The sequence below is a fragment of the Schistocerca nitens genome, chromosome 2 (assembly GCF_023898315.1).
Source record: "Schistocerca nitens isolate TAMUIC-IGC-003100 chromosome 2, iqSchNite1.1, whole genome shotgun sequence".
NCBI classification, from domain to species: domain Eukaryota; kingdom Metazoa; phylum Arthropoda; class Insecta; order Orthoptera; family Acrididae; genus Schistocerca; species Schistocerca nitens.
Window position 1 is genome coordinate 158208188 of NC_064615.1, and position 13758 is coordinate 158221945.

The 13758-nt window shown below is 41.1% G+C and overlaps 1 protein-coding gene across 2 annotated transcripts in view; it reads right to left on the minus strand.

Annotated features, from left to right (window-relative positions):
- Nucleotides 1–13758, minus strand: part of LOC126234306 (uncharacterized) — a 78365-nt gene that overhangs the window by 11794 nt on the left and 52813 nt on the right. Inside the window, exon 1 of one of the 2 annotated variants that reach the window (XM_049942990.1) lies at nucleotides 12983–13123. The exons of the other annotated variant lie outside the window; for it this stretch is intronic. Coding sequence (XP_049798947.1) covers nucleotides 12983–13106 — 124 coding nt within the window. The 5' untranslated portion in view covers nucleotides 13107–13123. Of the gene's footprint in view, nucleotides 1–12982; nucleotides 13124–13758 lie in introns of those variants that run through there. 2 annotated transcript variants of the gene reach the window in all.

Consider the following 13758-nt stretch of genomic DNA (forward strand, 5'->3'; position numbering starts at 1 on the left):
CGCTGCAGGACAGAAAATTTAATAGTGAGTCACACAATTATGTTTCATTCAAGCATTCAATAGCCAACTGCAGAATCCATTTTTCCCTTTCCACACATCCTGTAGTTTTCTTCTAGATTTTTCCAAAATTATCTATCTCTATTGTAGTTTGTGGTAATTGTAGTATTGTTGTAGCTGCATATGAAGATCGTGAAGCAGTCATTTGTTACGAAAAATTTTGTCCGCCCTGCTGCATCTTTCTCAACCATTGTTTGCAATAGAGCAATCTTTTACATTGACGAGAAAATATTTCAACCTAAATTTGAGTCAAATCTTTATTAGTCAGACTTATATTATTCCCTTTTTGACTTACGATTATACATCCTATTACAATGGAACGCGGTAAGGTAGAGATAGTTTCGGCAGATGAGTTAAGTGAAGTAGATTCATCGTTCAACCAACAAGAAAGTCCGCGTTTCCCTCCATGTACGAGTTCACAGATCAATGCAATGATTTTGCCTCAAACTCGCAACATTTGTGATAATACACAGATGGCGACTTTAAATGACGAAATGTGTAATGGACGCGAGACTAGACCGTCAGCGCCATTGTTAACATCAATGTCAGAACCGAATATGAGACAAATTCGGCAATGTGACACAAATCGGACACAGGAAACTGACAAACTGGACCGACTATTAGAGTTATTTGCAGACATGAAACGAGACGTTAGTCAGAAAATTGACGCAAAACTGGACGCACTTGGTCAGGACTTTAAGCAAAGGCTAGATAAAAGCGACGAAAAATTTGACGTATTAAACCGTACTATGACCGAAAATTTTGAACGAACGACAAAACAGATGACAGAATTAAATAACACCACTCAAAAGCTCAGCCAGAGATTTGAGACTTTGTCCAACCGAGTCACTAAACAGGAAGAAACTTTGGTTACATTCACACATGAAACAAAAAACAATATCACCCGATGTGAGAATCAGTTAACTCAAATAGTTAATGTGCAGCAGGAAGTGAACACTCGTGTGGAAGAGTTAGCTCAGGCCCACACTTCAGCTAGCTCCACCCAAGAAAAGCTGACTGAAGAAGTGGGAAATATTACCCAACAGCTCACAATGGTAGTTCTTGAACAAACCCACCTCAAAGAAAAGATAGAAAAATTAGAAGATCGAGCGGACCTCGCGTCACTAAACAACGACACCAACATGGCCGAAAGAATTGTACACGAATGTAAATTGTGTGACGACTATCTGGACAAAAAACTTGAAACAATTACAGAAGACATACTTTCAAAAACAAAGACACATGTTAAAGACGAGACAAAACACATAGAAGACGAAGTGACAAAATTACGAGACAATATTGTGCCGTGTTTGGCGATTGGTGCAAATGCATCGTCAGGGAACGACAAAACAGCTAAAACCATGGCTAATGACACAGACAGAACACCTATTGTGGAATCACGTATTTCCAATCAAAATTACAATGTGCCGCTTTCTTTTCCACCAAACGAGCAATATTACGGTACGACACCTAGAGTAGCAAGTGACACAAACTACGTCAATACAGTTATGCCAACCGGCATGGCCGATGACACGTTTGTAAGACATGGGCATTTCCAGACATTTTCCAGTGAGGACAAGCACAAAGTCCACCCTATTGTGTTTATTAGATCATTTGACGGTGTTTTTCCACGTAGTTGGTCAGAAGTCGATAAAATCAGATACGTCACCAATCTCATGAGAGGACGAGCAGCTAAGTGGGGTGCCGCTACGAAACGGCGGTGCCTTACGTTTGAACAGTTCGAACAAGCCTTCTTGGACGAATTCTGGTCCGAGAATGAGCAACAGAGTCTAAGGAGAGAAGAGTGCAACCCCGAGACCTATGACCTAAAAAAGAGACATTAAGACAATACTTTGAGAGGTACCTAGACAAGACACTGTACTGGTCCAAACCAGCCGACTTGCCAGCGATAATTGACACTTTAAAGAGCCACTTACCCTTTCCATGCCGAGACAGATTAATAGGAGTACCGGAGAATGACATTAACAGTTTTTTAAACTTCTTAGATCAAATGGACGTAGTTTACAGAGGCGATTCAATCCATTCAAATTTTGCTCATATTACTAACCAAAATCAGCACCCACCCCAAAGGAACCGTAGGGACGGTGGTTGGTGGAACCATCCGTCCGCGCCGCGACACAATACGATGCCTGCGCGCGAAACATATTCAAATGGAAACGTGTATGACGGTAGGAACAACCGCAGAAATTCGTGGAATAATAATAACAACAATAATTATCACCCATATCAATATGGTAACTACAAGTAAAATGAAAATCACAGACAGTACAACAACAACCGCAATGGGAGACGTGAGAATAACCGGTACAACCCGGGCTACTTTGACAGGAACATGACATATAACAGACATAATTACCACCAAAACAATAACAATCCTAACAATCACCGACAGAATATGTGGAACACACAAAATTCGCGCATGACAAATCATAACCCTCCACGGAATCCACCGCCGTTTCCCAATACAGTTATGCACTCCCCACCACAAAGTAGCAATAAAAATTGCGGCGCGCCATCAGCTGACGCGTGGGCGCCAACCGGCCGAAATGTAAACATAGTGGAGCTGGTCAATGAACCCGGCCAAACACAGCAGACGACGGAAAACAGTCGACGACCGAGCTAAGCGCTGGTGCTTCGGTCGTGAGGTGTTGTAAGAGCGCGACGGCTGAGACGGTTTGTTTCCTCAGGTACGATGACAAAATGACAGAAGAACAGAAATTAACAAACCTATCAAGTTGATGACCTCGTTCTTTTGCGTTCACATCCCAAGTCTACAAAATTAAAACAACTGAACAGAAAATGGCAGCTATTATATTCAGGTCCTTTCAGAATAGCAAGCATACCTCACCCAGGTTGTTACTCCCTAGAATACCCGTTATCTCACAAGCCGAGCGGGCTGCATCCCCACAGACATTTGAAAACCTTTGTGCACTAAAACAACATAATATAATGACAACTAATTTGAACATGAGCAAGCTGCTGTGAAAACGAGATCGTAAATATTTGTATTGAATACACGAACATTAAGTTATACAGCCTAAGAACACAAACGTTAATTTATGGAAATTATATACTGCAGTTACACTTGTACACATAATTATGAAGAGAATGTAAACTCAGGTGAGTACACTTACTGAATGAGAAAGTATATTCATATAGGAATGAGGTCTACGCAGGTTACATTTGTTGTTAATTGTAAATTATAAGGTGAATCAACAATTAGTTATTTCAAGGCACTCTAATGACAGGAGATAATAGCTATTGAGATCAGTAATGACGTAGGTATGTAGCAGAATGAATGAGGACGTAAGAATGAATGATCAGTATGAATGAGTTAATATTTAGGTTAATATAAGAAGGTAAGTTACTGTGAAGTAGTTGATGGAGACAAGAGATTATTTGAGGAAAATATTATTGGAGTTTTATGAGAATGGAAGTGCCATATGGCCCAACGTATGTGATATATTAATGTTTGATGAGGAATATGTTTAATGTATAAGGATATATATATTATGATGAATATGTGAGTAAGGAATGAGTGAGAATGTTTTGGTAATATTGTGCTACATAGAGAAGTGAGTAAACATTCTACATCTTTAAGATTACATAAGAATTTCAGTTTGAAAGAAAACATTTGTGATGAGTTAGAACACGTGAGTACAAGACGCTAAATGTGAATCTATTTTCAGTGCCCTTTAAAATGAACGAATGCAAGAAAAGCAGAGTGAGCATAATGATGATTACAGCTGCGGAAATAAGCTTTAATTTATTGCAGAAGTGTAACTTGGTAACCTTTCGTTAAGTTTTGTTAAGCCACTGTGTGGAAGAAAACATTTATAGTTCGTGTTCAAACAGGAGAATGATATTTTAAGGAACTTAAGTTGAAATATAGTTTTTACACAGCCCTCATGTGAATACATTTGTACTTTTTTTTTTTTTTTTTTTTTTTTTTTTTTTTTTTTTTTGCGAAAGTGAAATTGAGTGCCTTGTTAGCCTTTATTATACTTACACACGACAGAAAACCCTGAGGAAGCAAAAGATAGGAGAGTTATTAAGGCCATTTTTGTGACTCGTACAACACCTCCACTTAGCGAACAGATGACAAAATTACATCTACTTTGAAGACAACATTTGACTTTTCAGGTAATGCAAGGTAAGCGCAAAGGAGAAGTGACCACCCGTGCAGCCGACGTCGAGCAACGGACACTGAGAAAGAGACATTTTACTGTCAATTATAAGACTACGTTCTTTATTTATGTTTTATAGAAAGAAATGATTATATATAGTATATACACTCCTGGAAATGGAAAAAAGAACACATTGACACCGGTGTGTCAGACCCACCATACTTGCTCCGGACACTGCGAGAGGGCTGTACAAGCAATGATCACACGCACGGCACAGCTGACACACCAGGAACCGCGGTGTTGGCCGTCGAATGGCGCTAGCTGCGCAGCATTTGTGCACCGCCGCCGTCAGTGTCAGCCAGTTTGCCGTGGCATACGGAGCTCCATCGCAGTCTTTAACACTGGTAGCATGCCGCGACAGCGTGGACGTGAACCGTATGTGCAGTTGACGAACTTTGAGCGAGGGCGTATAGTGGGCATGCAGGAGGCCGGGTGGACGTACCGCCGAATTGCTCAACACGTGGGGCGTGAGCTCTCCACAGTACATCGATGTTGTCGCCAGTGGTCGGCGGAAGGTGCACGTGCCCGTCGACCTGGGACCGGATCGCAGCGACGCACGGATGCACGCCAAGACCGTAGGATCCTACGCAGTGCCGTAGGGGACCGCACCGCCACTTCCCAGCAAATTAGGGACACTGTTGCTCCTGGGGTATCGGCGAGGACCATTCGCAACCGTCTCCATGAAGCTGGGCTACGGTCCCGCACACCGTTAGGCCGTCTTCCGCTCACGCCCCAACATCGTGCAGCCCGCCTCCAGTGGTGTCGCGACAGGCGTGAATGGAGGGACGAATGGAGACGTGTCGTCTTCAGCGATGAGAGTCGCTTCTGCCTTGGTGCCAATGATGGTCGTATGCGTGTTTGGCGCCGTGCAGGTGAGCGCCACAATCAGGACTGCATACGACCGAGGCACACAGGGCCAACACCCGGCATCATGGTGTGGGGAGCGATCTCCTACACTGGCCGTACACCACTGATGATCGTCGAGGGGACACTGAATAGTGCACGGTACATCCAAACCGTCATCGAACCCATCGTTCTACCATTCCTAGACCGGCAAGGGAACTTGCTGTTCCAACAGGACAATGCACGTCCGCATGTATCCCGTGCCACCCAACGTGCTCTAGAAGGTGTAAGTCAACTACCCTGGCCAGCAAGATCTCCGGATCTGTCCCCCATTGAGCATGTTTGGGACTGGATGAAGCGTCGTCTCACGCAGTCTGCACGTCCAGCACGAACGCTGGTCCAACTGAGGCGCCAGGTGGAAATGGCATGGCAAGCCGTTCCACAGGACTACATCCAGCATCTCTACGATCGTCTCCATGGGAGAATAGCAGCCTGCATTGCTGCGAAAGGTGGATATACACTGTACTAGTGCCGACATTGTGCATGCTCTGTTGCCTGTGTCTATGTGCCTGTGGTTCTGTCAGTGTGATCATGTGATGTATCTGACCCCAGGAATGTGTCAATAAAGTTTCCCCTTCCTGGGACAATGAATTCACGGTGTTCTTATTTCAATTTCCAGGAGTGTATATACACATAATGTTTAACCTTCATTAAAGTAGAAGAAAGTTCATGGTTGAACTCTTGAGAGGAAATTTGATATGTCATTATATAATACACATTATGAGAGAGACAATCTCTGAGATACATTTTCCATTTGTATAGACGGTATCCACAAGATGTGGAGATATTGAGGAAGTACTGAGCAGATATGCGATTCACTCATGCAAGGATTTGTTAAGGTATAATACACTAAGTCATATGAACAATCACAACACAAACAGAGGATCTGTCATGATGTTACACTACACAGACTTGACTTAAGGACACTTACATTTACCCATGATTTGGTAAATTGTAAGCACCTCCTTTCACACACCCCTTGAAGGCGATGCAAACGTTATAATGTATAATGTTCTCTTTTTTTTATGTATTAGCTGTAGGATTTAGTAGTTTATAGGTAGGCCAAGTGAATAGTTTTCTTCCAGTCTATCTTTCTTTCTTTCTCCATTATCCTACCACCTCCTGCAGCTGGGTATTGTTTGTTTATGGAATGTAAGAATATATTGTGTGACAGTAAACTTTCAGGTATGAATTAAAAGACATGTAGAAAATTGAGTATGGCATTACAAGCCTGGTCAACCACTAGCCAAGATATGGAATCAAAAGAAAGAGATAAATAATAAATGAAGGAAAGCCCGTGCTTTAAGTATTAAGTCTGATATCCCTTGGCACGCCCAAACCTGAATAAAAAAAAATTAATACCCCAATAAAAGAAAGTCAATGGGACTTAGTATAATTTTTTAGTGTAAATGTTTCACATGCAGATTCTTGTAAATTTATATGTATTTGTATATGTATTAAAACTTTGCATATTGTCAACATATTTTGAAATGTGACCACGAATTGTAAGCTTTCAGAATTAACGATGTAAACATGCTTGGACAACGTGAACTTTGTTAAAATGTAAATATGGCAAAAAAGTGTTGCAAACTGTGTTAAACTGTGAACGTTATAAACGACGAATTTTGTGTTATTTGTGAAACTTATGGTGCATAAACCAAATAACTGTTTGTAAATCGATATAAACTGCAATTTACTTCGACGATAATGAGGATTTTCACACTGCAACTGAACGTTTGTTGGCGAGTGTAAACAACGTGATGATACACCTACCTTTGCGAACATCGACGCCGTTGTTCCTAGCCGGCCTTCAGATGCTTAGGAGACAATAAACTCAGCCAGCACCTGTCGTAGGCGATGTGAAGGCTAAAAACTACATCGACCATATATGCCCCGGGAACAATAGTCATGAAAACGCACAAGGACCTGGAGTGTTGTGTCGTAACAGAAGACATGGACGTTGCTTCAGATCACGCACACGCTCAATCTTATGGTGTCACCGGACTTAACACGCCAATTACGCTGGAATAACAACTTGTAATGAACACTATGTGAGAGTGAATACTGTTCAAGACTGTCATAACACAGCGATTTTGAAACTGCCGCACGCGAAATTCAGTGATGCTACTGCGCATGCGCAAAGACTAAGTGCTGCCTAGTGGTGTACATGTTCCGCTTTTAACCCGCCCATGCTTGCCTGGTGGCCAGGCGGGCAGGCCGCCGCGCGTTGTCAACAGAACGGGCAGGCTGCTTCACTCCCAGCCAAGCCAAGCAGAACCCAACCCGGGCAGGCTGCGGGAAACTTGCTTGCCTGCCCATATTACTGCTGAGCTGCGCTACGCAGCCGTTTAGTCTGCGCGCGTCATTGTCGTATTATGAACGTTAATCAAAAGTTTTTATTTTACCTGAGCACCAAAAGACAAACCCCAACATTATATATATATATATATATATTGTGGTGTCACCGCCCGCATCTCGTGGTCGTGCGGTAGCGTTCTCGCTTCCCACGCTCGGGTTCCCGGGTTCGATTCCCGGCGGGGTCAGGGATTTTCTCTGCCTCGTGATGGCTGGGTGTTGTGTGCTGTCCTTAGGTTAGTTAGGTTTAAGTAGTTCTAAGTTCTAGGGGACTTACGACCACAGCAGTTGAGTCCCATAGTGCTCAGAGCCATTTTTTTGTGGTGTCACCGCCAGATACCACACTTGCTAGGTGGTAGCTTTAAATCGGCCGCGGTCCATTAGTACATGTCGGACCCGCGTGTCGCCACTCTCAGTGATCGCAGACCGAGCGCCACCACACGGCAGGTCTCGAGAGACTTACTAGCACTCGCCCCCAGTTGTACGACGACTTTGCTAGCGACTACACTGAAGAAGCCTTTCTCTCATTTGCCGAGAGACAGTTAGAATAGCCTTCAGCTAAGTCAATGGCTACGACCTAGCAAGGCGCCATTAGTTACTTCATGAATCTAAAGGGTCTCACTTGTATCATCAAGAATGCTGTATACAAATGATGGATTAAAGTTAAGTATTATAGCAGCTACGTACTTTTCTTTCTAGCATTCATTACGTATCCTGTTTCAGACCTATCTCTAGCCTGCGTCAGTAACGCGTGCCTTTCGGCTACTTCAGAGTGGCGTGGTTGTCTTACTACGCCACAAAATATATATATATATATATATATATATATATATATATATATATATATATATATATATATATATATATTGTGGCGTAGGTAAAAAAATATTGGGTTTTATTTGTATATTCTTCCTTTACGCGTATATTTCGGGCTTCTTATCTATATAAATAAAAATTAATTGCCAAATGTGTTGATAAGCGTAAAACTCGAGAACGCCTGGACCAGTTCGGCTAAATTTTTTTTGCTGTGTTCGTAATTCTCAGGACAAGGTTTTTATGAAATAAAATTTTTTCGAAAATCGACCGAAAAATTGGAAAATTTGACAAAAACTGAAAGTGCGTTTTCATTGTGTCCGTGTGTTTGTATTGCATACAATCTTGATGAAATTTTGCACACTATACCTTGAAACCAAGAGGAAGGTCACAGTCTACATAAAATGTCATATGGTGCATGGCAGAGGTTCCTTTACATAACGGAATTCGACAAATTGTACGTATTTATTCCGATCTTGATGAAATTTGGCACACTTGATATTCAAAGCAGGATGAAGGGTGCTGTCTACTTAAAATTCTGAATGGTGCATGGCGGAGGGTACTTTACTTACACACTTCTACACCAACCTACAATTTTATTCCGATCTTGAAGAAATTTTGCACACTTGACCATCAAGAGGAATATCACTGTCTACATAATATTTCGGACAGTACATTGAATAGAGTACCTTACAAAAGATTTTGACAACGTATGCGGGTTACCATGAAAGTTCACTATGTACGCATGTTTCCATGGAGAAGGTTTTTGAATATATATATATATATATATATATATATATATATATATATATATATATATGAAACTTCCTGGCAGATTAAAACTGTGTTCCCGACCGAGACTCGAACTCGGGACCTTTGCCTTTCGCGTGCAAGTGCTCTACCATCTGAGCTACCGAAGCACGACTCACGTCCGGTACTCACAGCTTTACTTCTACCAGTACCTCGTCTCCTACCTTCCAAACTTCGGGATATATATATATATATATATATATATATATATATATATATATATATATATATATATATATACACATTTCTTTTAAACGAAATGTCTATGATCTTTTTGAAATTTGAGAGCTGTCTGACACATTCACAGTCATTGTGTTGGACAATTCACGCACAGCAAATGTCGTTTACGAGTTGCAAACCATTTTTGGTTGAGTGAACGTGTTATATTGGCTGCAAAAAACCTTGATGTTAACGAAATGAATTTTCAGATTCAAAATATGACACCTGGCGGATTGCTGACATACAAGTCGGTTTATTCTGTTACTAACCAAGATGATGTAGTCAACTATCCTACGGAATTTTTAAATTCGCTAGATTTCCCCGGATTACCGCCTCCCAATCTGTAATTAAGTCGGATCGGCAATCATGTTGCGAAAGGTAAACCAGCCACGTCCTTGTAATGGCACCCGGCTTGCGGGGAGAAAGTTAAAGAACAACGTAATCAAAGCCACAATTTTAAAAGGAAAGTACAAAGGTGAGGACAGTTTGATTCCAGTAGCACTAAGATTCCGACCGACATGACATTCGACTTTAAACGGTTATAATTTCCAGTGCAGTTTACATTTGCCATGTCGATAGATAAATCGCAAGGGCAGTTGTTATATGTTTGTGGCATCAATCTTGAAAATCATGTTTTTCACATGGCCATTTGTATGTCGCATATTCCCCTGTCGGGACACCTTCAACTTCATTTGTTTACGCACCAGAAAACAAAACTATCAATGCTGCGTATCAAAAAGTATTACAATAAATGCTACCTAGCAATAAACTTTGACACTGATTCACTGATCATCACGAAAGTTGACAGATATATATGAGTTTTCATAGATAGGTGAAGAGGAGATGAACTGAGGTGGCGGAATCCAACAGAGAGAGGAGAGGGATAGAGGGGGGGGGGGGGAGATGGGCCAAGGGATGGGTTCAAAAATGATTCAAATGGCCCTGAGCAATATGGGACTTAACTTCTGAGGTCATCAGTCCCCTAGAACTTAGAACTACTTAAACCTAACTAACCTAAGGACATCACACACATCCATGCCCGAGGCAGGATTCGAACCTGCAACCGTAGAGGTCGCGCGGTTCCAGACTGTAGCGCCTAGAACTGCTTGGCGACTCCGGCCTGCCAAGGGATTGGGAGGGGGGGGGGGGAGTTGATCAAAGAGATAGTGGGAGAGGACTAAATGGATAGAGAGAAAATACGGGAGGGAAGATGGACTACGAAAGTATGGAATAAATAAATGTCCAGGCAACGCAATGCAGTCTGTGCTGCACTTTTCAACACCGAAACGGATGGATATTTGTACTAAAGAAGTGAACCTCCACCCCCCAAAAAGAAGATTCATCACCTCCCCTGAAGAATAAATTATCTACGCCACTATTAACCACTGTACTGCAACGAGAACCAAATTAAGATTTTGGAAGCCTAGATTCTTTAACTTTAGTATGTTTCAGCCAAGTATGACACCAATTATATAAATATTTAACTACGTTTCCAGGATGTATTTTACTGGTTCTGTGAATTCATTCGAAGTTGGCAAAATCATTCTAAATTGCCAAAATGCATTTTAACAAAATCGAAGGACTTGTTTCGTATCCAGTTCGTCTAAAAACTATAGTATTGGGAATACAATGGCGACCCTGAGCCATTTTTCGCGGCTCCTACGTTTGCGTCATGAGAGTCCACACTTGTAGTCTAGGTCTGCATCATGAGGGACCATATTTCGGACCATCATGATGCAGACTAAGACGACGAGTGTTTACTTGCATTACGCAAATCTAAACGACGACTCTAGACCCTCATAACACAGACCTAAACGACGAGTCTGAATCCTCATGACGCAGATATAGACGCTGTGGAGAGTGGCTCAGAGTTTCCATTATATACCTACTACAATACATTCATGGAAAAAGACGCTCTTCATTTTAGGAGTATTTGTAGTGTCTAGGTCTTCAGCATCTTGACTCTGCACGTGGGATTCCCCTTAATATAGAAATACAAGAATAAAATTACATTTTGCAATGTGTGTGGAACTCAACAAAATAAATTGAAATTTAAACTCATAATGTGTATTGCCTTAATCCACAAATGAATATTTTATTTTGCAGAACACTTTTCAACATAAAATCTTTACAAATTTTCCTTCAGTTCCCCTGAAAGTATTATTTAGGCCAAACCAGATACTCCTAAAAATATTTGGCTACTTTTGCAAACGCAAGTAACAGAAAATGGTTTGCAAACAATAATTAATGTCACTTGGGAGGATTGAAATCAAAAAGTTTAGTCTAAAATAAAAATGAACTGTATGCATTACAAAATTTCTATCTCAGAAATTGACGCCCAGAAAGCACAAGAAAGAAATCTGCACTCTTAATTAGTAAATTTGCGCTCAAACTCATAGTTTCGCGTTTAATGTTCTACTGTATTTTTAATGTGTCTGCTGATTAGTATTTGAATTAATTATGACGAGATCGTTAAGTCTGTCTGCATTAAGACGTGATCGTTTTTCGCTAATTAGGTTTCCAGCGCAACTAAAAATTCTCTCACTAGACGCACTAGTGGCTGGTATATTTAATATTTTTCTTGCCACACACGCAAATCGAGGAAGTCGTTGGGAATTATTTTTCCACCACTGTAGAATATCTCCCTCGTTCACACAGTGTTCTTGCAAGTATCTGCTGACTTCATCATGTAGGAGATGAGGCTCTTCTGCCCAGTCCTCAAATTTCGCCATTTTGTACGGCCCTGGATTTCTTTCTTGGGTGCTGTGATTGGGCACTTGTACTGAAACTGTACAGGTTCCAATTAATATTTGCAGAATAATGTGAAGATCGTACTACACATAGTTGAAATTATAATAGGTTTTAGATGATGCTATCATTTATCGTCCTGTAAAGTCACCAGAAGATCAAAACTAACTGCAGGACGATTTAAATAAGGTATATATTTTTGGTGTGAAAATTAGCAGTTGGCAATAAATAATGACAAGAGCGAGGTTATCCCTGTGTGTACTAAACTAAGTCCGTTAAACTTCGTTTACAAGATCAACCAGTCAAATCTAAAGGCTGTAGATTCTACTTAATACCTCTGATTACAATGACGACCTACTTAAATAGGAATGGACACACAGAAAATGCTGTAGGCGTTTTAATGACAAAACACTCTTTTGGAGCATTGCTACGAAGTTGGAGAGCCTTACTATTGACGGAAGAGGTCGAAAGAGTCTAAATAAGGGCAGCTGGTTTGGTATTATCGTGAAACAGGGGAAAGAGTGTCGCGGAAATTACACAAGAGTTGGGGTGGGAATCATTACAACAATGGCGTTTTTTGACGTGGCGCGATCTATATATGGAATTTCGATCAACAACTTACACCTCCGAATTCGAAGATATATTGTTGAGTCCCATCTACATTGGAAGAAATGATCATCAGAATAAAATACAAAAAAGCAGCGCTCAGACGGAGAGATGTAGGTGTTCTATCCCGCGCGAAATTCGAGAAAAGGAGACAAATAAGTTGAAAGTGGTTCGATGAACCCTCAACTAAGCACTTGCGTGTGTCTTGCAGAGTAATCATGTACATGTAGATGAAGAATATATGCATTATCTTAGGAGCTTACCTTCAGCACACATCTGTCGTGCTGCTTGGTAAACTTCAATTTTTTCATCCTCGGTTAACTTTCTTAATGTGCGGTAGTTAGCCACCATAAACGTTGCAATTTTATGCAACATACTAACGCACATTTTCTGTTCTAGGAAGGCATCGGCGGCTTGTTTCAAAGGTTTCATGTCCTGAAAATACATTTTCTCAACATACATATTTCACAAGTGGTTCTATAATATTCAGATGGAATAAAATTACAAACCTCTTCATCGTTATCCCGTACGGTACAGTGAGTTTTTAAGGCATAAAACCACGGTAGAACTAAATGTAGGGTTGGATCCTTGTCACCCTCTAGATCAACTGTGGCTTCTTTAAACGGCTTAAGAAATTCTATAAGCTGGCCAGTTATATGGTGGTCATAACCCAGCATCTTATCAGAGGCACCTTCATTATGTAAAACAGCCTTCACTGAATCAATCTGAGAATGGACTGATACAAGCATGTCAAAATAACTATTCCAACGAGTTGAAACCCACTGCTTTAAAGATGAGTTCAGTCTCACACAGAGACCTCTTCTCTTGAAGTACGAAACCGTAGCCCGCACTGTATTAAGAATGGCTAATATATTTGGAACATTTTCTTTCAAAAACTGTTCGCTCAGAACATGTTTCAAGACTGTGTTTATACTATGAGCCATGCATGGAAGACGCTGATATATTTCGAGAGCTTTGACAATGTTACTGCCCTGGTCTGTGACAAACGTAATTTTGGCAATGTCTTCACGAGAAACAC